The 18,851-nt window shown below is 50.5% G+C and overlaps 8 protein-coding genes and 1 long non-coding RNA gene across 10 annotated transcripts; 4 read left to right on the top strand and 5 right to left on the bottom strand.

The window, feature by feature from the left end:
• The first annotated feature begins 646 nt into the window (after positions 1-646).
• On the top strand, positions 647-2,367 carry LOC9629303. 2 transcript variants are annotated; one of them, XM_002989794.2, is made up of 8 exons: positions 647-788; positions 841-939; positions 1,006-1,148; positions 1,210-1,370; positions 1,423-1,557; positions 1,615-1,697; positions 1,748-1,850; positions 1,907-2,367. In XM_002989794.2, exons 1-8 carry the CDS (start codon positions 652-654, stop codon positions 1,979-1,981), a joined length of 936 nt encoding a protein of 311 aa, XP_002989840.1. In that variant the 5' UTR covers positions 647-651; the 3' UTR covers positions 1,982-2,367. The 2 variants fall into 2 exon arrangements, with proteins under 2 accessions (XP_002989840.1, XP_024519390.1); XM_024663622.1 differs by having other exon boundaries at positions 647-791.
• A 149-nt stretch (positions 2,368-2,516) lies between these two features.
• LOC112342200 lies at positions 2,517-2,942 on the top strand. Its single transcript, XR_002990864.1, has 2 exons — positions 2,517-2,751; positions 2,817-2,942. It is a non-coding gene; the product is annotated as an uncharacterized LOC112342200 (long non-coding RNA).
• A 1,244-nt stretch (positions 2,943-4,186) lies between these two features.
• LOC9628992 (ethylene-responsive transcription factor FZP) lies at positions 4,187-4,933 on the top strand. Its single transcript, XM_002989793.2, has one exon. It carries the CDS (start codon positions 4,202-4,204, stop codon positions 4,856-4,858), a length of 657 nt encoding a protein of 218 aa, XP_002989839.2. The 5' UTR covers positions 4,187-4,201; the 3' UTR covers positions 4,859-4,933.
• Positions 4,934-5,098: 165 nt separating this feature from the next.
• LOC112342196 (coiled-coil domain-containing protein 96-like) lies at positions 5,099-7,647 on the bottom strand. Its single transcript, XM_024663631.1, has 11 exons — positions 7,563-7,647; positions 7,399-7,500; positions 7,297-7,332; positions 7,064-7,198; positions 6,849-6,998; positions 6,659-6,721; positions 6,417-6,599; positions 6,246-6,356; positions 6,078-6,191; positions 5,665-5,966; positions 5,099-5,607 (listed from the first exon to the last, which is right to left on the bottom strand). Exons 1-10 carry the CDS (start codon positions 7,596-7,598, stop codon positions 5,676-5,678), a joined length of 1,221 nt encoding a protein of 406 aa, XP_024519399.1. The 5' UTR covers positions 7,599-7,647; the 3' UTR covers positions 5,099-5,607; positions 5,665-5,675.
• A 48-nt stretch (positions 7,648-7,695) lies between these two features.
• LOC9628991 (transcription factor MYBS3) lies at positions 7,696-9,463 on the bottom strand. The gene is made up of 4 exons (XM_002989755.2): positions 9,174-9,463; positions 8,822-9,108; positions 8,536-8,744; positions 7,696-8,484 (listed from the first exon to the last, which is right to left on the bottom strand). The coding sequence occupies exons 2-4, from the start codon at positions 9,066-9,068 to the stop codon at positions 7,897-7,899; spliced, it is 1,044 nt and encodes a 347-aa protein (XP_002989801.2). The 5' UTR covers positions 9,069-9,108; positions 9,174-9,463; the 3' UTR covers positions 7,696-7,896.
• Positions 9,464-9,978: 515 nt separating this feature from the next.
• Positions 9,979-12,155, bottom strand: LOC112342201 (pentatricopeptide repeat-containing protein DOT4, chloroplastic-like). The gene is made up of 3 exons (XM_024663641.1): positions 12,039-12,155; positions 10,161-11,968; positions 9,979-10,096 (listed from the first exon to the last, which is right to left on the bottom strand). Exon 2 carries the CDS (start codon positions 11,793-11,795, stop codon positions 10,383-10,385), a length of 1,413 nt encoding a protein of 470 aa, XP_024519409.1. The 5' UTR covers positions 11,796-11,968; positions 12,039-12,155; the 3' UTR covers positions 9,979-10,096; positions 10,161-10,382.
• A 296-nt stretch (positions 12,156-12,451) lies between these two features.
• Positions 12,452-15,895, bottom strand: LOC9628990 (phosphoinositide phosphatase SAC1). Its single transcript, XM_024663635.1, has 17 exons — positions 15,812-15,895; positions 15,550-15,754; positions 15,308-15,473; positions 15,007-15,238; positions 14,877-14,953; positions 14,638-14,816; positions 14,489-14,586; positions 14,304-14,437; positions 14,135-14,254; positions 13,788-14,082; positions 13,618-13,739; positions 13,448-13,561; positions 13,196-13,390; positions 12,978-13,145; positions 12,824-12,926; positions 12,615-12,769; positions 12,452-12,566 (listed from the first exon to the last, which is right to left on the bottom strand). The coding sequence occupies exons 1-16, from the start codon at positions 15,875-15,877 to the stop codon at positions 12,626-12,628; spliced, it is 2,418 nt and encodes an 805-aa protein (XP_024519403.1). The 5' UTR covers positions 15,878-15,895; the 3' UTR covers positions 12,452-12,566; positions 12,615-12,625.
• LOC9629302 (SWI/SNF complex component SNF12 homolog) lies at positions 15,879-17,803 on the bottom strand. Its single transcript, XM_024663637.1, has 2 exons — positions 16,176-17,803; positions 15,879-16,110 (listed from the first exon to the last, which is right to left on the bottom strand). The coding sequence occupies exons 1-2, from the start codon at positions 17,765-17,767 to the stop codon at positions 15,987-15,989; spliced, it is 1,716 nt and encodes a 571-aa protein (XP_024519405.1). The 5' UTR covers positions 17,768-17,803; the 3' UTR covers positions 15,879-15,986.
• Positions 17,804-17,806: 3 nt separating this feature from the next.
• On the top strand, positions 17,807-18,453 carry LOC112342202 (GDSL esterase/lipase At2g03980-like). The gene has a single exon (XM_024663643.1). The coding sequence runs from the start codon at positions 17,939-17,941 to the stop codon at positions 18,425-18,427; it is 489 nt and encodes a 162-aa protein (XP_024519411.1). The 5' UTR covers positions 17,807-17,938; the 3' UTR covers positions 18,428-18,453.
• The last annotated feature ends 398 nt before the right edge of the window (positions 18,454-18,851 follow it).

Below are 18,851 nucleotides of genomic sequence, written 5' to 3'. Positions count from 1 at the left end.
TAAAGATTTTAAACTAAAAATACTTAAAAAAAATTCTTGACACATAAATAAAATGATATATTTTATAAAAAAATATATGTATATATAAAAAATATTTTTAGTTTTAAAAAGGTTTGTCATAATTTTATTAGTTTTGAACTTGATAATTTTATATACTTGGTTTAAAAATTTAACTACTTATATGCTTGTTAAAGTTAATAATATTCTTTTGTTCTTTTAAAATTAAATAAAGAAAAATTTCATATTTGTACTTAAATATTCTGTCTAGTGTAAAGTATTTTATTTTTTTATTATTAAGAGTTTGAAATATTTTGAAAGATTTGTAAGAAGAAATAATTTAAGTACTCATTTTAATGCAATTTTTATTATTAATTTATATAAAATTTTCAGAGGCTAAATAGATGATCTATTAATAAAAAACTACAAATTTACAATATGTTAAAAAATTAATAAAAATAATAATTATTACTGTAATATGGTGTTAAATCTAGACTAAGAGATACATATAAATTAACTTGAATTAATATATTGTAAATAATATTAATTTCCCTTTCAAATTCTAAAACAATAAACAATTGTGGCAATTGGCGGGAAAAACTTTATTAAAGCAAAAACCTAAAATTCGAGCCAGGTTTTTAGGGTTTATGGACAATGCGGCTTCCCGCGGCGATCCTGTATCACTACCCCTGCACGGATGGAGTGTTTGCGGCACTGGCAGCGCATCTGTATCATCAGGCCATCGGCAAGGCTGCGCGATTCTTTCCAAATGCTGTCTACCGTCCACTCAGGTTGTAGATGTCCTATTTCGTGTTCTTGATTTCCACTGGTTTGTGTTGTCAGGGTGGACGAGCTGCCCGTCGAGGAAGTCGACGTGTTTTACCTTTTAGATTTCGTGGGTCCTGCCGGTTTCGTCACAGATCTTTGCAGTAAAGCTAAAGAGTGCGTATTGATTTCTCGATCTCTCGATTATCTTTTTACTTCTCTTGTGAATTTCTATGTATCCAGAGTTGTGGTGTTGGATCACCACAAGACGGCACTCCACAAGCTTCACAGTGAAGACCGTGCACCACAAAATCTCCATTCAGTCGTTGACATGAATCGAAGTGGAGCTACGATTGCTTATGATTACTTTTCGGAGCGTTTTCCAGGTAAATCCATGGCTCGGCCAGTTTTGTTTCTCTACAGACGGCATTCGTTTATTGTGACAAGAACTTTGGAGTGGAGAGCACAAGTTGCAAAAGATGTACAAGTATGTGGAGGATGGCGACCTTTGGCGCTGGAGCATTCCAGAGAGCAAGGCATTTTCGAGCGGTATCCAGGATTTGAAGCTGGAGTACAATGCCGTGCTGAATCCTTCAATTTTCAACCAGGTAGTTCTTTCTGTTTTTTTCTGGCAAGACATTTAGTTTCTGCATTTTGCAGTTGCTGGAACTTGATATTGACTCTGTTCTTGAGAGAGGAAAGCAAAGAGTGTTAGTGCATCAAGAAATTATACGCTCTATTCTCGAAAACTCTTTTGAAATCGAGATTGGAAATGGCAAGTTTGGGCGTTTTCTTGTAAGTTTATTTTTTCACGCAGTCATTGTCTTACGGACGGCGAGCTTCATTCCACAGGGTGTAAGAGCAGACAATGCACAGGAGCTTAGAAGTGATCTCGGACATCAGCTTGCGGAGAAAAGTCTTCGCGCTGGCTTAAGGTTCTCATCGTGTTTCAACAGCGAGTCCTTAAGTTCCTCTTCTTTTCTAGGCCTATCGGTGCAGTGGTTTATGAAGTCGAAGAACTTGGAGATCCAGACACTCTGAAAGTGAGCCTTCGAAGCATCGACGATGACACAACGGGTATATCTCAGGTTGGAAAGCTTTGAGTTTGCGTTGCTATGAATGACTAATGCTAACCTGTGCACAGTCCTACGGAGGGGGTGGTCACCGCTGTGCAAGCTCTTTCATGATAAATAAGGCTGAGCTCGAGCAATGGATTTAATCGGCGAGTAAAAGTGCCTCAAGTGGCATTTAAAAAGCGTTTCTTTCTTCTGCAGCTGCCAATCGAGTTGTTTTGTTTTTTCCTTTGTCCAAACAATGAGGTGCATTTCTCCATTCAGTCAGTGAGTGGTCCCTTCTCTTCGTACATCTCGCTCCAAAACTTTCAACGTTTCAATGCTGTGTTGCCGTGTTAATCCGATCGCTGCGCGTGCTCGATTATAACACTTGTCAAGTGTCAAATGTGAACGAAAGTAACCAAGGTAACCCGTGCTTCATTTTTCTTGCTATTGCTCATTACTATACATCACTAAGTTCCCAGACAATGTGGAAAAGAACTTGCGCTTTAAGTTCAAGATCAAAGAAAATCCACGTGCTTGCGATCGGGAATTTAGTGAGGCGGCGAGATTCGGGCGTATGATTTGCCATTCATCGTCCATTTACGCCTGAGGTCGTGTAAGTCGCCTTCTCTCTTTGTTGTCGCTGTGAAGAGCACGTAATCCTTTTTAAAACTCTGATGTAGGTACGTGGTGGTGGAACAAACTCAAACGAAAAAGAGCGAAGCTTTTGTCAAAGCTTCACCGTTTCCACTGTGGGGAGGAGGGTCTTTGGCTGCTCCATGGGAAGGAGTGAGTACCCCACCAAAACTCCAATTTGGCACGGCTATAGCAATTGAGCAACGATAAATGAGCCAAGTAGCTAGCGAGCTAAGTGAAACCGAGGCTCGCCGCTCACAAACGACTCAAGTCTCAGGAGGTTCTTCTGTTTTCTCAGGTTCTTCTAAAATGTTTTTTTTCTCTCCTTTACATTTCCCTATGAGTACTCACGTCTCTTTCCAGGCGAGCCATTTTCAGCACCAGCATGCAATGCACACATACCACCACGCGTAGCCCATCGCCCTCGCTTCAGAAAAGATAGATACTTTCGCTCCACATTGAATGAACAAAGACTCGGGCTTTTCGGCTGATAGTGTTCGTTCCTCTCTCTCTCTCCCTCGCTCGTCCCTCTGGTTATACTTTTCTTTTATATTTCCCTTCTTCCCTGAGCTGACTGACGAGAAAATCTGCAGGGAAGAGAGAAAAGAAATCCGGGATTCCTTTCGGCAAAAAGAAAAAACTTGTGCCTTTTCAAGCCTGGTGGTGTCTGCTCTGATTCTCGTGGTGATTGATTGAAAGGTAAGGTCGAGCGAGAGAAATGCAACACCCCATTCCTGCCGCTGCTGCTGCACTGCTTGCTGCTTGAGCACAGTCGTTGTCACTCTCTCTTCAGATTATATAATCTCTTCGCACACTCCTTCGCCACAAAGAAACACAGTCCTGCTCTTGCTGCAAGTCTGCGAGTTTCTGCGAGTTTTCCAGCGCTGTTCTCCTTACTGTTTTCTCTGCCGCGCGAGAGCTTCTCACAAGCAATCGCAAGTGCGAGTGAGTGGGACAGGCAGCAGCAGCTTAGCTAGCAGAAAGATGGAACTTTTGTAGTTTTCACTCGCCATGTCTCTTGGATAGCCATTTCCTGCTGTTTTCTTTTCTCAGTATTTTCAGTGAGGAAGAACGAGTGGAAAAAAGATCAGATATGACAGTTTTTTTAGCTTTGATTCCTGGTGCAAGCTGGGCAATGACACGCTCTGGGGAAAGCCTGCTTGCTACTTAACTGATCAAGACCTCTTGTTTGTTTCTTACAGAGAAATTTTCTCTAGCTATAGCTCTACGATCTCTCTCTTTCTCTCTCTCTCGGGAGGATATAGTCACACTCGTCGCACAACGCGATGGCGTTGCATGAAGTTCTCACTGGAATCAAGGAGGAGCCCCGCTCCTTTCCATCGTCGCCAATGTTGTTCGATCAAGACCATTGCCATGATAGCTTCGATCACTTGCTATACGCTGGAGGAGCTGCCGGATCATCGTCTTTCAATCTTCGTCCTGCAGGGCGCCGCCGCCACGATCAAGAGTTTTGCAGCCAGCTCGATGCGTTAGCGCTGGATCACAATCCTTGCACCTCTCCAATTCCATCGCCCGGCCACAGCAGTAACAGCAGCTTGGATGGCATCGCTGCAGTGGTGGGACAAAGAATCCTTTTTGGCGGCGGAGGCGGCGCCACCGCCGATTCCACTTCTTCCTCCTCGCACCACCACCGCCACCATCACGATCATCCAGTGACGCCGCGCTACAACGCCGCCGCCACCACCAATTATCGCTGCAGCGTCCCCGACAGCAGCCGACAAGACGACATGGATCTCATGGTCGGCCAAGAACACTTCTCCGAAAGTCACGGCCACTGTTTCCTGGACGATCATACGTTTTACGGCAGCCGTCGCGGCCACAGCGAGCTGGACTTGGATCGCAGCTTGAGTTCCAAGAGGACGAGCCACACCACCATCGACAGTTTAGCAGCGGCCGCGGCGGCGGCGGGCTATTCGCTTGCATCGTCTTCCCCGGATCCTCCAAATGGCGCCGCGGTTAGCGCCGCTACTGGCGCGGCGAATCCTGGTCGGGTGTTCCGGGGAGTCCGGAAGAGGCCGTGGGGGCGATGGTCCGCGGAGATTCGCGACAGGATTGGGCGGTGCCGGCATTGGTTGGGAACGTTTGATACTCCAGAGGACGCTGCCAGGGCCTACGATGCGGCGGCCAGGAAGCTGCGAGGCGCCAAGGCCAGGACGAATTTCGCGATCCCGAGCTCGTCCGGGCAGCCCATCATCCCACCGGCAGTCTCCCACCATCATCACCAGCAGCAGCAGCAGCAATCCAAGTGTCACGGTACCAACATTTTGCTGAGCAGTAGCTCCTCCAGCAGCGGCTACCAGCATCAGCAGCACAGCTACGATCTCGATCTCAAGCTCAAGCTCTGGAATTCCTCCAATTCGTCGTCGTCTTATCGGAGATCGTAGTGGGATTTGACTCCCCTGTTTTTAGGGTTCTTCAAATGTTAATGAAAATCTCGGCCTTTTCGCGCGCGCCTTGTTATCAGTGTAAGAAAGAGCGAGAGAAACCTCGCGTGCCATGATTGTAAAATTCGACGATGGATCGCTCGCGCCACCTCGAATCCAGTGGCGCTGCCAGTCAACACAGCCCAGCCCAGTCAACGCCCCAGTAAAAACCATTTCTTCCAAGTGGGAGGAAGCATGGAGGGAGGGAATCTCAACGCAATCGCATTATCGACGACTCGTTCGTGCGAGCGTTTAGTGTCTTGCTACAAACACAGTGACCACCAGTCCATTAAATTTGCAGAGTGCTAGAGGCGATTGATCGAGATGGCTAGCAGCGAGCGAGCGGGCGAGCGATTCCACTCCACAAAATTCGATTGACAGTAGCAGCAGCAGCGCAGCACACCGTTGGCTTGGATTTTTTGGATCCATTCGTCCACCATTCCGAGGAGAACGAACAAGACCAACGCGGGAATTGGTGGAATGTGGAAAACTTTCTCCTCGAGCAGCAGTAGCAACAGTAGTACCTGGTACTGTTATTTAGTTTTTCTTTTCTTCCATAGCTCGCGCGATGGCTAGCTAGGCCCTGGCAAAAGCTTAGCACCATCGCAGTAAATGGAGTACGGTAGCAGCGGTAAATCTCTTCCAGCACATTTATCTTCTTTTTCTTGACTCCAAGAAAAAGAAGTACCTGAGTTCCAAGCGAACGAGCTCTAGCCAAAAGTGAAGAGTAAACAGAGAAAGAGTAAAAAGAGAAAAGCTTGGCTTACTTGTTGGACGATCATATGTGATTGAGAGCTCCCGAGAATTTCTTCTTGAGCACGTCGCGTTTGGATCCCCACCTCAAGCTGTTGGTCGGGCCAGTGGTCTCGGCTTGCATGGGATTGCCAATCACGTAATTGCCCATGGTGAGCGAGTCCTGGAGCTGCCGGTGGAGCTCCTTGTTCTTCTTCGTCAGCACGGCGTGCCGCCCCTTGAGCTCTCGGAGCTTCCTCTCAAACGCCTCCACGTTTTCTTTGTGGAGCTCCAAGTCGTCCAGCAGCGCGGGGTTTGTCACATTTACGATATCCTCCTGTTTAGTAGCAAAGAATCATCAGTTGTTCCGATTAGAAAAAAAAAAAAAAGGACCCGTAAAGAGTAAAAGCAGAGAAAGAGAAAGCATGGAGTAGAGACGTGGACGAACCTGCATCTTTGCCATCTTAGCTCGGAGAGTTTTGCACATAGCCTTCACCCTGTGCAGTTCTTTTCGCTTGGCCAGCAATTCAGAGTCCACAGTCTCTAAAGCTTTTGCATCAGTCTGTCACTCACCATAAAACTTCGTCACGAAACCAGGAAACGTAGCTACATATACCTCGGTCTCCTTCTGGACGTACTGGAGCTTCTCACGAACATGAGTGAGCACGTGAACTACATGCGTGCTCTTTTTCTTGAGCTGGAAGAGCTCGTCATTTTTCTTCGATAGCTGCACACACACAAACACGACGAGAAAGGAGATCGTTTACCTCGTAAAGTGGGAGTTTACCTTCTCGTTGAGTGACTCATTCTCGATTTTGAGCTGCTCGAAGTCGACCAAGTGAAGGCCGCCAGGTAGCTGTTCCTTCTTCCATAATGCCTGCTCCAGCTTTTTCAGCTGAGTCTTGAGCTGCTTCCCCTGAATCCTCAGAGTTTCAATCTCTGCATCCAGATCGTTTTCTTCGGCTTGGAGCTGGCAATAAATTCCCCTCGTCAATGCTCCGTCCCGTACCAGTGTTAGTCTAAAGTAACCTTTGCGAGTAGCTTAGGCTTCAGCGGCTTTCCAGTTATGCTGTGTTCGGCTTCCCTAGCCATCTGCACTGGAGTCAGATCGTGCATTTCGTTAGTTTCAGCTGAAAGAAAGAATCAAAGAAAAAGCTGGCGGCTACAGTTTGTTGTTTTGTCATGCAAGATAATTTCAGCAAGGCAACAACGAAAGAACCTGCCACTTGTAGGCCAGAAACTCGGAGCGCATCGCTTTGGCTTCCTCTTGCTTCTCCCTCACTTGCTCTTGCATGTCCTCAATCCTCTCGTCGTACTCGAGAACCAGCCGGTCGATCTCTTCCTTGAGATTCTTCCATTGAGTCAACCGCTGCCAATCAAAACAAGAAACAAGGATGAAACACTTCGAAAGAGATAAAACAAGGATTTTCTCACAGCCTGATACAGTGTCTCGGCACCTTCGAGGAAGAGCTTGGTTCCAATTGTCGAGCGTCGCTTCTGCAGAGCCAGCAGGCGTTTCTCCAGCACCTTGTTCTCTGACTGGAGATCACCAATCTCCTCCATCGTTTCCTAGAAAAAGCAAAGCCATTTGTGTGAAGAACACGGAAAGGAGGGAAGAGAGAAACAACATTTCATCTTATCTAAGATGTTTAGTGATGATATCCCACCTCGATGTGAAACATGACTTGGTGCCTTTCCTCGGCCTACATTCCCAGTCGCGACACGAATTTAGATCCAAAAACTATAACAAAGTCGCTTAAAACGAAGACCTGGGGCGCCTCATCCTTAGTCCCCTCCGATGTGGAAGGATCCGTCGTTGTCGTTTGCGGCGATACCTCCTCCTTCTCCATTTGTTGCTCCCCTTGTTTCACCTGATCCATCGCAAAATAAACAAATCATCCACATTTCCCTCTCAATCACGCAACAATCTCACCTCGTCGCCCTTGACTTCTTCTCCTTCCTCCGCCATTGAGAGCGAGCGATGGCGATCGAGCGCGACAAGGAGGCGAGATTCTCTCACTCGCTCGATTCCATCTGGTAGTTAAAAGAGCCCTAAAAAAGAATCATACGTGAATCATAGTTTATAAGATAAAAGGTGCCTCGGAAGAACGTCATCACCAGTGACTAGAAGTAAACTACAACACGTATTCACAGGCAAGAAGAAAAGAATCGTTTCGTCAAAGTTGAGTTGCGACACTAGAAATCTCTGCTCGCTGCTGCTCGCTGCTGCTTCGATCGAGACGAGAGAGATCGATCGAGCGGTGGAATCACACGACGCTGATTGGAACGTTGTTGCGGTCCCGCAAATTGCTGCTGAAAGCCGAGGACGAGGAGCTCTTGGAGTGGAAGGCCGAGTGTCTCGTCGATGGCTCGTCCAGCTTGAGCGGCTCCACCGACAGTCCCAGCCGCAGTTGCGGAAGCTCGCCGCTGTCGAGCCTCACCGGAGCTCTTGGGAGGCTGGCTGTTGGCCGGACGAGCTTGGAGGAGGAGGATAGCGATGGCGATGGAGCTGGAGGCCGGTCCATGCACGGGCCGAGGCCCAGCCACACCGGCACTGCCACGGGAATTGGGACGGGCACCGGGTGGAGGAAGGCGACGGGGGCTGCTCGTGTCGTCGACGAACTTCTGTTGGTTTCCTCGTTGGTGGTGTCTCCCTCGCTCGAGTCCATCACCTCCTCCTCCTTCACGGAGTCGAGGGCCATCGCCACTGGGAACGGCTGCAAGCTCTCGCGAAATGTTGGAGCGACGGATGCTGGCGCTGGACCGCTGCTCAATTGGCGGAGTGGTGGTGGCGGCATCGCATCTAGAACTGGACTGGTGAAGGAGTCAAATCCACCAGCAGCAGCTGCGACATCCTGGAAGCCAAAGTTTGAGCGCAATTCCTTCTTGCAAATCGAACAACTTACCACCTCTGGAGAGATATCAAAGAGGCTGGAGCGCCTCTTCCTCTTGCTTAGATTACTCTGCCGGATAAAATACTTTTGCGCGTGGCTGGCGACCTGCGTGGGAGTCCGCGTCGTCACAAAGTTCTTGGCGATGCCCCTCCAATCGCCCTTGCCGAGCTTTTGCAAGCCCAAGAGGAAGCATCTGTGCTCTTCCTCCGTCCAGGGAACTCCTGCAAGCCAAGAAAAGCCCTCCTTTGTGAGTGGAAACGAAGAACAAAGGAAGAAATCTAAGTTAGCACTCACTCACCTTTCTTTCTCTCGCGAGCATTGCTGGATGTTTGGACGAGTCCATCAGAGACGTAACCATCGGCGATAGCTCCGGAATCCGAGGGCTCCGGCGTGACGGCGGAGGGATTGTAATGCAGGAGATTGCCCATGCTGGCGCTCTTGCGCATCCCCTCGGTCAATCTCACGCCAAACAGCCTCACGCCGCGATCGGGGCACGTCCGCGAGTTGTGTCCATTGTGCCCGCAATGGGAGCACTTGCGCGTCATGCTTGTTCCTCCTTAGCAGCTATGGCGGGGAAGGGAAAACCTAGCGCGCGACACGAGAGATCAGCAGAGCATGGGAGGGAGAATTCCCAGCGCTCGCTCGCTTACCAGATTTCTTCCAGGGAGAGAGCGCCGCCGTCGAGCTCGAGATCCACAAACCCTAAGCGCTCGAGGAAGGAGGAGGAGGAGGAGGAGGAGGAGAAAAATCAAGGGGGGAAAAAACCAAGCACACTCCAAAGGCGCACAAGGAACAACAACCTCGCAAGGTTAAAGTAAAAAAGAGAAGGAAGAAAATGGGCAAGTAAAAGATTTAGAAGGTGGTACCTAGTTAAAACGCGGAGATGGACGAGTGGATCCCAAAATGGATGGACTGTCGTGGCGCCACGAGGCGGCTCCGCCGCCAGGGTTCGTACAGCACTTGGTGATTATATGTGAAGATATCCGCATATATGGTTGGTTGGTTGGCATATAATTTTCACCCCTCTCCTTCCCCAAATGTGCCAAATATTTTAGCGTAAAGACTTTGATTCTCTATTCCTTGGCTCTGCCCGGGGAAGGCTTCCACCTTGCCCTAATATAAACTAACGAATATGCCTGTGTCCCCCAACACATGGAAATCGCATCTTTGACGGATGGACGAGGAGAGTTACACGCATGCACACTTTACAAGTTTTCCTTTCGACTTCGTACAGAGACATAAATTTTCTTTGCTTTTTAACTTCCCGCTTGGTGGAGTAGAACGAACGAACTCATCCAAAACCGGATTACGTGAAAATCTCGAGAGAAGCTTCTGGTGTGACAGCGATGGCGCAACAATTTCTTTTCGGGCAAAACTCGCCATCCTGCGAGAGACATGGGAATCACGTGGAGTAAGATGGATCACAAGTCACGCAACACAACAAAAGAGAGCATCTGTGCGAGTTCATGGAAATTTTTTCATTTGTTGCCATGTCTTGCTCCAGCAAACGAGCTATAATGGCTCCAAGGCGAGCTAGACGCATATACAAACGCATCATCTTCTCTTCTCTCTCCTGCAGAAAAGAAAGCTATTTTGGCTCGAGAGACTCGAAGAAGAGAAAGAAAGCCACCACTCACCGAGTAAAAGCTGACACGCGAGAAAGGAAAGGTGCGCTCGCGAGGAATCACGTCACGATCCGCAGTCGACGAAGTCTTTGGATTGATCAATTGTATCTGCGAAGGAATCCGTGAGTGTGGTGGGGACTCGAGCAGCCGACGCAGCAGTCACGCCTGTTGAAACCCGTCACCTTCGAGACAAAGTAGAACCTCGACTTTCAGTAGCGGCAGCACACATACTTCTCACCGCTGCAGAGATATCGCCAGGCAGCTGTGGAAGTTCGCCATCAAATCGTAAGCAGCCGCGTGATCTCCTTTGGCTCCCATCAGTGACTCGAAAGCAATCTTCCCGGCTCCGAAGTTTCCATCTTGACACGCGCCCAGGACTGTTCTCCAAGCCAGCGCCTCGGGTTTGAATGGCATTCGCTCCAGAGTCTCCACGGCAGCTTCCACTAAGTTGGCCCGTGCGAGCAAATCCACCATGCACAGATAGTGCTCCATGCCCGGATCAACCCCGTACCGAGAACGCATTGCCTGAAAGCAAAGTTTCCCAGAGTCAACGAGGCCCGCACGACTGAACGCGGCCAACAAAGACACAAAAGTCGTACCGTTTGGTCGGGACCCCGCTGTTTCCATCTCACGGAAAAGTGCCAGTACTCGATCGGTGTCGCCTTGACGGCCATATCCAGCAATAAGAGCAGTCCAAGTCACTGTATCTCTGCAACACAGCGTGTCAAAGACATGCTGAGCGCAGGAAATTCTTCCGCACTTACCGTACGTGTCTACCACGGAGTTGGCTACAACTCGATCGCTCTCGAGGCCACGCCTGCAAGCAGCTGCGTGAGCCTCTCTCGCCATTTGCAAGTCGACGGCACCGCCGCAGGCCTTGAGCACAGCCGCAAAAGTTTTACTGTCCGGAACGCAGCCTCCGTCTCGTTTCATGAGCGAAAACAGCTCGAGAGCGAGCTTCGCTTCACCAGTCTCGGAGAAACCTGTTATCAGCGCCGTGTACGTCACCACGTTCCGGTGTGGCATCTGGTAAAACACCCTGCTTGCGTCCTCCAAGCTCCCGCACTTGGAGTACATGTCAACCAAGGTGTTTGCGACGAACACTTCGGTGTCACAGCCATGTCTCGCAGCTTCCGAGTGAAGAGCCAGTCCTTTTTCCAGAGAGAGCTGCTTGTAAGACTTGTCGCTCACCACTGTCACCTCTTCTTTCTCTGCCATGCCCGTGCAAGCCTTGAGTACTGCCACAAAGGTCCTGGCATTGGGTGGACAAACAGCTCCAAGGTTTGCCATTGACACAAACAGCTCCAAGGCCAGTTCCTGTCGGCCATTGTCAACGTAACCGAGCATCAGCGAAGTCCAAGTCACGACCGTGAGATTCTTCATGCCGTGAAAGACCCTCTCAGAATCCACCAAGCTCCCACACTTTGCGTACATGTCGACAAGTGCGTTGGCAATGAAGACGTCGTCTTGGTCTTTGCAACACCTTGTCAGCTGAAGATGCACTGCCAGGCCCTTTTCCAAAGAGAGAACTTTGGTGACTGTCTCGTCGCTTTCACGAACCGCTTCCTTCACTGCCAGATTTGTGCAAGCCTTCACTGCAGCAAGGAATGTCCGACCGTCCGGCTTGCAAGAGTTGTTGCACAGCATCCACTCAAGTAACTTCAAAGCGACATCTTCTTCACCGTTCTCAGCATGCCCCAGGATGAGTGAATTCCACGACACAACGTTCCGGCACCCTATCGAGTCGAAGACTCTTCCAGCGTCTACCAAGCTCCCGGAATTGGCGTACGCATCTATAAGAATGCTCGCCACATACAAGTCTGAAACACAGCAGCCACTAGTTTTAAGAAGCTCGCAATGCAAAAACATTATTTTTTCCAAGGAGCTCACCTTGACAGCCTTACCGTCCATTGCACTGCTGCCTTCCATCGCTGCCAGACGGCTACAAGCCTTGAATGCTGCTACATAGGTTCGAGAATTCGGAAGAACCGCCCCCGAGGATATCATGTGAGAAAACGTTTCCAAGGCCGCCACCTCCTGGCCATTCTCTACAAGTCCCAGAATCAACGCAGTCCATGATACAACCGTGTGAGACGGCATTCCATCGAAAATACGTCGAGCTTCGGCCAGAATGCCGCATTTTCCATACATGTTGATGAGGGCAGTGGCCAAGTAAACGTTGGATCTTTCTTCACGCACACTGATTAAAGAGTGAATTTTTCTCCCTCGGTCAAGGTCCCTTGTTCTAGCGCACGCTTTAAGCTCCGCAAGAAGTTCTACTTTTGAACCTCCTTCCTTATTCTTCCTGTGATTGCATACCTGGATGGAAATGGACTCCCCTGCGCACACGCCGCTTGTTCGCATGGCCTCGGGGCATTAGGCAGAAGAACCCTATGCCTTGGAACCATTAACTTCCCCCTAAAAGGAAAATTAGTTTGGAAAAGAGAACGCTCGCCCGATTCTTACCTGGTAGTAGCCTATGAATCTAGAGCACAAAGTTCATCAAACTCGGCCAGAGCAGCCTCCATGGCTGATGCAACGTCCCCGTCGTCTTGATTGTTGTCGCAAAAGTAGTCTGTTTCGTCCGTGCCACGATCAAAGGGATTGACGCTTCCAACCTGCTATACTTTCCACTACCATCACTCATCTAATCAGTAATAACAGGGACACCGTACCTCGCAAAATTGAGCGTAGTGCAGATAAGCCGGGCTATTTTCGACAGTTCCAAAAAGAAGATCGCTCCCATACCATTTCTCTGACTCCGTCGTAAGGGATAGACTAACAAGAAAACCAGTTTAGACGAAGAAAGACAAAGAGTTGAGCTCTTGCCTGTCAGATACATCCTGTTCGGAAGGCATCACCAGTGCTACCCAATCGTCCTCCGTAGAAACTTCAGATTGCTTCTCTTTTTGCAATGGCTCTGACGCCACAACTGCTGGCGGCTCCTCATGCTTCCGTTGGCCAAACAGCCAGTTGGGACTCTTTAACTGCACTTCTCTGTAGAATTACGGGTTAGCTATTTCCTATTCCATTCCGCTTATACTTACGCAGCATCAGGGGCCGTGCAGGTTCCTTTCGGATCTGAATCACTCTGAGTGCAGACTACCTTCAGTAATCCGCTCGTCACCTGCATGATTTTATCAAATGATGTCAGCTTCAACCGAGTGGACTCGTCATTGGAAGTCGATAGCTTTGAAATCGTCGTTTTTGAGCTGCTGGCTTCAAGTTTCGGCGACGGCTTCCTAAAATACCACGAGCTGGTTACTGAGCATCTCCACACTAATAAATTAATTACTTACAAGACGAAATCTTCAAACAATTCCTCGCCACAGCCAGCGACATGAAGGTAGTAATCTGAATCAAGATCCCACAGAGCTGGTTTTCCTTCTTGCGGTTGGAAGTAGCCTAAGAACCTGGGCAGACACATGGTCATGAAAAAAGGAAAGGAGGAAACATTTCAAGTGCTTACAAGTTCATCGCGTCTTGCTTCTCGCCGTCAGTGTAAGTGTTGCTGTAGTACCGCTTAATTGACTTCAAGAACTCTTGAGACTGCGTGGTCGCCTTCCACCTCCCATGCCTCTCAGGAAACACCTGCCAGCAGCACTATATGTAAGACTAATCAGCGTCGATGGTTCTTACGGTGTTGTGAGCTGCGGAGCCACCATACTGAAGAGCCAATGCATCTCCCATATTCTGGTACATGTCCATCAGAGCTGCGGCTATGGTACTGTCAGGATCTACTCGCGGTACGTTTGTGATTCCAACGGAATGCAGTTGCCGTCCAAGTGCTGCCAAGCCATATGCGTACTGCGCAACATTTGTGCGATCCAGGCAATCAATACAATTTGTTCTCAAAACTCCAGATTGCAAGGTCCTCCCTCGGTCATAGTTTACTGTATCGCTGGAGCTTGCCGTTTCAGAACCCCCAGTGTATCTGTCAGAGAATATTGTTACCGTAAACAGTTCAGACCACGAGGAAAGCTTACAAAGACGGACGTTGAAATTTCTTTTTTTCTTTCCATGGTCTCCCGCTGTAGTAGAAGCCAGTCAAGTCCAATGCTTCAGTTGCAACAGCTCCAAGCACAGCCAAGACATTTGCAGACTTACTGGAATCACAGCGTCAATGAGGTGAGACAAGAACGAAAAACAAAACACCTTTTGGCAAACTTGTGGAAGTCCCAGTGGATAAACTTTAAACGGCGTTCTTCAGGAAGAATCTGATTGAGATAACCGACTGCAGTTGCAAATTCACGTCGCAGCATCATTTCACGCGGTCTTTTCTCCACCGTCTACACCGGATTCACACGATAAGAGCTTAACGCTAACATGACTACACTTGCCTTTATAAGGTTGAGAATTATGATTGGATCGCCATATCTTCGTGAAAGGTCTTCAAAATGCAGCTTGGTAGCCAGATAGACCGGATCATATCTTTGTACTGCACAAGAACTGTTAGTCATACGCAATCAAAAGCATCCGAGGCACTCACAGACAATGTCGGGCTTTGGACTGAGGCGAGAAGCTTCTTGTGACCAGAAGAGCGGGATGGATCCACGGTTTTGCACCACAGAGCTCATGAGGCCCGGCTTGGTCTCGTCAATCACAATCTGCTCGGTTTCGACATCATTTGCGACTCTGCCTTTATCATTCACACCTCTTTTGAGATATCTGCACGTCATCATAAAGAACATGAAAAAGTTAAAAACCAAAGAAAGGAAAGCAGCGAACCTCGTCCCGGCAAAATGCCGCGACCTCCGTGCAATGAGCGTGAGGGAGAAAACATGACCATAGATTGAAAGCTTTGCCTGACAAAAAGCCGAATTCTTCTCAGCACAACAAACGAGCAAGTAGCAAGTACCTGCTCAAAGTGCCCGTGAACTAGCGCCACAGTCCACCTGGTGTTTCCAAGACGACGACGAATTCCCAGCGTCAGAAAAGCATTCCAAACGAACATGTTGTCGTAAGGAATGTTACTATCCGCACCTTCACCCGCTTCTAGTGCGTTCCTCTGGAGAGTGTGCATGAGATTGTACGTGTAGCTGAAGTAGAAGTCTTTGGTGAGATCCACGCTAGACAGCAGCTTCCTATACCTGTAAGAAGAACAAAATGGAAGAGGGCGAAGAAACATAGATGGAGCAGAACGAAGAAAAAAATCTTACCTGAGCTCGGTCTTGGAAGCTGCTACTTCGGTCTGGACAGTGGGATGAGGAACGGTGAGAAGCTGGTTCTCATCGATCGCATACACAGCATGACCACACAAACTTCCAATCTGGCGACGCTTGGAAACAAGGATCATGTAATGTGATTCGCGGAACTTGATAAACCCTGCAAAGAGAAAAAGATGATCCAATCAATCGATCGATCGTAGCTGAGCTCAGCTAGAGGAGGAATGGTCGCTCACCGACAATGCCGTAAGCCTTGGTGACGAGATGGAGTCCACCAGTGGCCTTGTTGCCCTCGGCGACCCTCTGCAAGCTCCCCGCGCATTCGTGCTTGGTGTAGACGACGGGATCTTCCACAATATTGAGCTCCGCAGGCTCGGTCCTGTCGATCTTGAGGATTCTCCAGTGCCGCTTCTCGGAATCCCTCGCAACCAGGTAGAACCACTGCCAACAACGCAATCGATCATCACACAAATCCAAATCGCATCAAGCACAGCGCACCGATTGCGTCTCGTAGAGCTTGAATTTCTCCAGGGAGTAGCTGCCGCCATCGCCAGGCGTCGGCATAGCAGCAAGGAATTAGGGTTCTTCAAATTGATTAAAAATTGTACAAGTGTTCTTCGTAGCGATATAGTAGTTTCCCCTCCCTTTGTTCTTTCTCGAATCAAGCTAAGCTTTAGCTGGGAGTCACGGAAGAATTCGCTGTCGCCAACGCCACCGCCGCTGGTGCCGCATTGGCCGCAGCTTCCGCCACCCTGGCTGTTCTTCGATTCAAGTACCTGATCACTGCGTCCTCCACCCTGCACGAAAAATTCGACCGATCAATGAAACAAGAACAGCCAAAAAGCAAATCGAGATCACAAACCATGGTTGGCAGTAGAAATCCGATCGACGCTCCTTCTCCGCGTTCCGGCTGGCCTGGCCATTGATGATCTTGAGGTCCCGGCTCTGCGAAGCGATGAGACCATTGATGAACTCCACCGGCGAGTTGCTAAACCCGAGAAAGAAGGCTCTCCTCTTGCGGTGCTCGTTGATCTTGCGGATGGAGCTGCAGATGAGCTCGTCGTAGGCCTCGATGTCCCTGTGCCTCTCCATGTTGGCCAAGAACATCGCCATATCCTTTTGCAGCGGCGTCACCACGTCCACCACGATGTCGTAGCACGCGTTCCCGGCGGGGTTCTTGCCGCTCAGCTTGATCTTGTGCTCCAGCTGGATGGGTTGTGGAGCCGAGAGATGCTGGTGGAGCCGGTTCAAGATGGACGTGAACTTGACGCGGTCCTCGCCCAGGATTCTCTGGAGTGGCAAGTCGCAGTTGACGACGGTGGGATCGCTCGGGTTCTGGAGCTTCTTCCCTTTGATGTAGTGCCAGAAAGCCGCGATGATCCGAGCTCGCGTCTCGACCTCCACACCCAAGAGCTCCGCCAGCGGCGGTGAGAGCTTGTACCTCTCCGGAGTATACTTCATGTCAAGCCGGATGATCGCGGTCAGCTCCTTGTCGCCTTTCCTCTTGATCTCGAATCCCTCCACGGGAGCGCTGCCGCCGCCACCGCCGCTGCCATTGCTGGAGATGATCCCGCCACTGTTGTTGCCGGTGCTCCTCGACGCATCCCAGACGATGGTGGAGTTCTCGGGATACATTGCCGGGTCGAGCTGGACGGTGATCCTCTTGAAGAAGGAGGAGAACTTTGGGAATGGCAAGCTCTTGGCGGCGGCGCTCTCGGTCTCGCCATCGTCCCCGACGATCCTGCCCATGATCCGGAGCGTCCACGAGGGTGGCTCGCCCGGGTTGTATCCCATGTGTGGGTCGTGGTTGTTTACCTGGTTCGCATACGTATTGAAGACGTACATGCGTAGCGTTCGCTGGTAGCGCGGTGGATTCTGGACGCTCTCCTGGATCTCGAGCTTCTTCCGGGCCAGCGCCGCGTCCACCCGGCCCTCGAACTCCAGCAGCTGCGAGTAGAGCGCCGACTCGGGGAGGAGAGCTCCAACTCTATCGGGGATTTGCCTATCGCCGATCTTCCTCCTCTTGCGCCTAGCGGCGGGATTGGCTTCGCCGCTCTTGATCGCCGCTGCCGCCGTTGCCGCCGCCGCCAATCTCTGCTGCTGCTGCTGCTGTTGGAGCATTTGCATCTGGATCATCTGCATTTGATGGATCTGGTGTGGCTGGGGTTTGATCATCCCACCGGCGCTGCCCTGGACGCCCCCTCCTCCCCCCACGCCTCCCACCGCGAGGCGCTGCTTGAGGAGCTGCTGCTGGAGGGGGCCGGCGGCGCTGTTGAGCATCCCGCCATTGCGACCCGCCGCCGCCGCCGCCATCGCCATTTGCATCTGCGCGGCCAAATGCTGGCTCTGCTGCTGCTGCTGTTGCTGCCCTTGCTGGAGCTGCTGGATCATCGCCGCTGGAGTGGCGGACGAGGAAGGTTGCCCCGCCCCAGCACCTGGCTGCCCTGCCGCCATCGCCTCCTCAACCTAGGGCTCTTGAGATTAGGGTTCTTGGAGTTTTATAAAATTCTTATTTTTTTGCTTTCCCGGATGCCATCCATCGCCTTGGCATGAAATGCTCCACTACTTAAATCTCTGCGCGCTCGCCTGTGGCTCTTCTCGCCATGATCGATCGATTCGATCGAAATGCTGCCGCTGCTCCTGGCGCTCTTGCGATCTTTGCTCGTAAGCGGCGCTCCTTTTCCTCAGCACCGCTACGATGTTCCTGCGCTCTTCGTCTTTGGCGATTCCTTCGTCGACTCCGGGAACAACAATTTCTTCAACACCTCCGCCAAGTGCAATCACCCGCCGTATGGGATCAACTTCGAGGGCCGGCGATCCACGGGGCGATGGAGCGACGGGCTCATCGTCACAGACTACATTGGTATCGAGATCTCTCATCTTGTTCTTCCATTCTTGCTTCTCTCAAGAACGCTTTGCTGGACAGCTTCGTTCCTGGGACTCCCATATCCTCCAAACTTCCACGACAAACGCGCCAACTTTAGCACCGGGGCCAACTTCGCGTCCGCCAGCGCTGGGATCTTCAACACCACCGGCCTGGTAAGGAGAAGAAAAGCCATGATCCAATCTCACGAACTTTGTCCTCCACTCGAAGCAAGGCATCCGGACGTTTGAGCAGCAAATCGGCGACTTCGAGCAGCTAAGCACAACGCTGGAGCAGCACCACGGCCACCGGACGATCTCCCGCGCCATCTTCTACCTCAACATCGGCACCAACGACGTCGCCAACGCCGTGCGAGCCACCGGGAGCCAAGCTCCGCTCGAGCTCCTCGCCGCGCTGCTGCGATCGCTCGAGTGCGACCTCCACCGCCTCTACTCGTGTGGAGCTCGCAAGATGGTGGTGGTGTCCGCGGCGATCATCGGGTGTCCGCCACTGGAGAAGCGCTCTCTTCCCTGCGAGCCAGCCGGGGAGTCCTCGGCTCGGGCCTACAACCGAGCTCTCCAGCAGCTCCTCCGCGACTTCAGTTCCTCCCACCTCGGACTCCACATCGTGTACGCGAATCTCCACGACTTGATGATGGGTGTGATCCAGCAGCCG

The sequence above is a fragment of the Selaginella moellendorffii genome, unplaced genomic scaffold, assembly GCF_000143415.4.
Source record: "Selaginella moellendorffii unplaced genomic scaffold, v1.0 SELMOscaffold_101, whole genome shotgun sequence".
NCBI lineage: Eukaryota > Viridiplantae > Streptophyta > Lycopodiopsida > Selaginellales > Selaginellaceae > Selaginella > Selaginella moellendorffii.
Note: the sequence above shows the minus strand (reverse complement) of the source record. Positions and strands in the feature narration are given on the sequence as shown.